Genomic DNA, 2,979 nt, shown 5'->3' on the forward strand with positions numbered 1-2,979 from the left:
CCAAAATTTTACAAAATAGTCATATTATAGTATGTTGTCCAAAATTTGCCAAAAAAGTCATAGGTTAGTATGTCGTCCAAAATGTGAAGAAAAAGTCACAGGTTAGTATGTCCTCCAAAATGTGAAAAAAAAGTCATAGGTTAGTATGTCATCCAAAATTTGAAAAAAAAGTCATGTATAGTAATTGTTCAACTTTTCCTAATATTGAGGGAAAGTTGACCTATGCAAAGCAAAACAGATTCAAAAACAGATTCAGATTATCAGCAGAAGCTTGACTTTATTTAAGCAAAAATATTTCTTCATGATTCAACAAAAAATGGGTAGAAACATAATTTACAGGTCGTTCTAGTGGAAAAAAAATACATTTACATTTATTTACAGTACTCAACGTCTTTGGTCTCAGAAAGAACATTATTTTACTTTCATTGATAACTTCAGGAAAATCCCCGAGGTCTGAAAGATTAAAGTGCAACTGATGTGGGAAAATGTCTCTAGTTTGTGTCTAAATTCACAACTTAGACAATCTCATGCGTGTTGTAACACGAGGGAACAAACAGTCCGTTTCTTGAAGCCCAGTCTGCCCACAGTTTCCCTGCTGAGTGATAAATACTGTCCACAGGTTTCTTCACAGTGTCTGAGGTTGCGGTCTCCGCCAACGACCAAATTTTGGGTTTTTGACTGGAAATGTTCTGTTTACTCGGACCAGAACCGCTCTTGTCGACTTTTTGGACGAGTGCAAGATCTGCGTCTTCGAGCTTGCGTTTCGGCTGCTCCGGCATCTCCAGACGCGCGTCCACAGGTGCTGGACTCGTGGACACGTGCTCATCGGTGTCTGGACGCTCGATTTGAGGCTCTGTGTCATCATCATCGTCATCATCCCGCTCATCCAAATGACATTTCTGCAGAGGGCTGTCGTCATCCTCGCTCTCACCCTCCTGCTCTTCATCCTCCTCATCTGATTTCCCCTTGGACGCCCAGCTGACCCTGTTCTCCTTCTTCAGTCGCCGCCGTGCGTTGGCGAACCAGGTGGAAACTTGCGTCAGACTCATTTTGGTGATGATTGCGAGCATGATTTTCTCTCCCTTGGTCGGATACGGGTTCTTCAGGTGCTCGTTCAGCCAGGCCTTCAGCGCCCCGGTGCTCTCTCGTGTGGCGACTTTGGAGACCCTGCCTACATCCTCTGCTACTCCTGAACGATATGGCGGGTAGAAAGTTGTCCCACGGGCCAGGAGCGCGTGATGATAGTGTGAGGCGGCCTTCAGGTCGAAACCATTGGTCTGGAAAATTTAAAAAAAAAAGGCAAATGTAAGAACATGAGAAGGAAGTTGGTTTGTGCGTAATTACGCACGGAGTTGACGTCTCTTGAATGTGGATTGTTCACTGATATTTCATGACTTTAAATAAAGTTTATTTGTGCTATGGCATGTCAACATAACATCGGTTTCAATCTTAATTAAAAGATGCTTTTCCCAGTTACTCACCATGTGTGCGAGGTGCCTGTGCTGCGGGTACGGGATGAAGTTATATGCCTGTAGTCCTGAGTATGTTATGGGAATCCCAGCTGCCATCGCCGCTAAATGCTGAGCTTGCTGCTGCTGTTGTCCACCATGTGCGCTCCCCAGCACCGGGATCTGATATCCAGTGGGCATGTTGATGTTCCGCTCCAAGAAGAAGTTGCCAAATCCAGTTTGCGATGCGGGCATGTTTCCTTGCGTCCTAACGTATTCGGCTTTGAGTGGCAGACCAACCTCCTGGATCTATTTATATACAAGCAGCTGCCAGCGTGTGCGGGGGGAGGAGGATGGAGAGGGAGGGGGAGAGAGGGAGGGGGGAGAGGCTGGTATTGACTGACAGCTACGTTCAAAAGACCCACAGCTTTCACTGGCAACAAATCCCATCAAAGGAGCCCTCTGCTGTTCCTTTTAGCGCTTTTCGTGGAGGCTAAACATGCGCTGCTTATCCCAGTGATTTCTGATGAGAGCCGAAGTTTCAGTTCAAATGTAACAATTAGGAAAATACTCGCAGACTCTAATGTAACAAACCAGTTTCATTAGCGTTCACATTTTTACACGTTTGTCCATGTTTGACTCATTAAAGTATGTAGTGTTGTTCACTTAAAAAGCAGCACTGAAAAAAACGCACTGCATCTCAAATGCCATGAGTGAAACTTATAATGCCAACTATCGTTTCTGTCATATGACTTTTAAATTGTTTATTTGGTGTCACTGCAACGACTCTTAAAACATCTTAATTTGAGATTTTCTTTCTTTCCTTTTCTCTGTTCTCTCTCGTACAATCCTCGCGTCTTGCACTAATTAGACGAAAGTATTTAAGAACGAGACAAATTCAGTTAACGCGATCCTGTCAGACTCATCGGATCATTCGTCACCTACAGATCTCACTTGTGTGAATCGAATTAACAGTTTTAGTGGCATTACCCTAACAAAAACATGTATCTCTACTGCGCGCGTAAAAGTTATACGACCAGTTGCATTCTCATTAGTTCTTTCATTAAATAATTGCCTAATAAAAATGAATAAAGTATGAGTTGTCATTGGGCCCAAAGGCCTCCAAACCAAACCTTTTTATTTGTTAATTTATTGACCGAACCATAACAAACTGTGCTTTTACGCGTCGGATGGCATTGTTTTGAGTGAAGGGCAGCGTTTCAATGGCTCTAATTAAATGAGGTTAAGTGAAACAGGTGTTGACTAATGTATATGATAATTGTCAGATAACAGATGCTAATGTATGTGTGTGTGTGAGTGTGGTGGGGGGTGTACGAGATAAGAGAGGAAGATTACACTTCTATTCCAGAGCCCCCTCATATCCTTCAAAAGAGCCACTGTTAAGCGCAGTGTTTGTGTTCAAAGGAGCACAACATTCTTATCTCACAACATTTTTCATGATTATATCCACAGCATGAAGTGGTGCAATTAGAAGTGGCATACAATCTTAATTTAAAATGATACAGTAGAG

At 42.9% G+C, this 2,979-nt stretch overlaps 1 protein-coding gene across 1 annotated transcript; it reads right to left on the minus strand.

Annotated features, from left to right (window-relative positions):
* Positions 1–257: 257 nt before the first annotated feature.
* On the minus strand, positions 258–1,751 carry irx7 (iroquois homeobox 7). Its single transcript, XM_044038820.1, has 2 exons — positions 1,482–1,751; positions 258–1,277 (listed from the first exon to the last, which is right to left on the minus strand). Exons 1-2 carry the CDS (start codon positions 1,701–1,703, stop codon positions 516–518), a joined length of 984 nt encoding a protein of 327 aa, XP_043894755.1. The 5' UTR covers positions 1,704–1,751; the 3' UTR covers positions 258–515.
* Positions 1,752–2,979: the final 1,228 nt, after the last annotated feature.

Source organism: Solea senegalensis, linkage group LG11 (genome assembly GCF_019176455.1).
Source record: "Solea senegalensis isolate Sse05_10M linkage group LG11, IFAPA_SoseM_1, whole genome shotgun sequence".
In the NCBI taxonomy this organism is placed as follows: domain Eukaryota; kingdom Metazoa; phylum Chordata; class Actinopteri; order Pleuronectiformes; family Soleidae; genus Solea; species Solea senegalensis.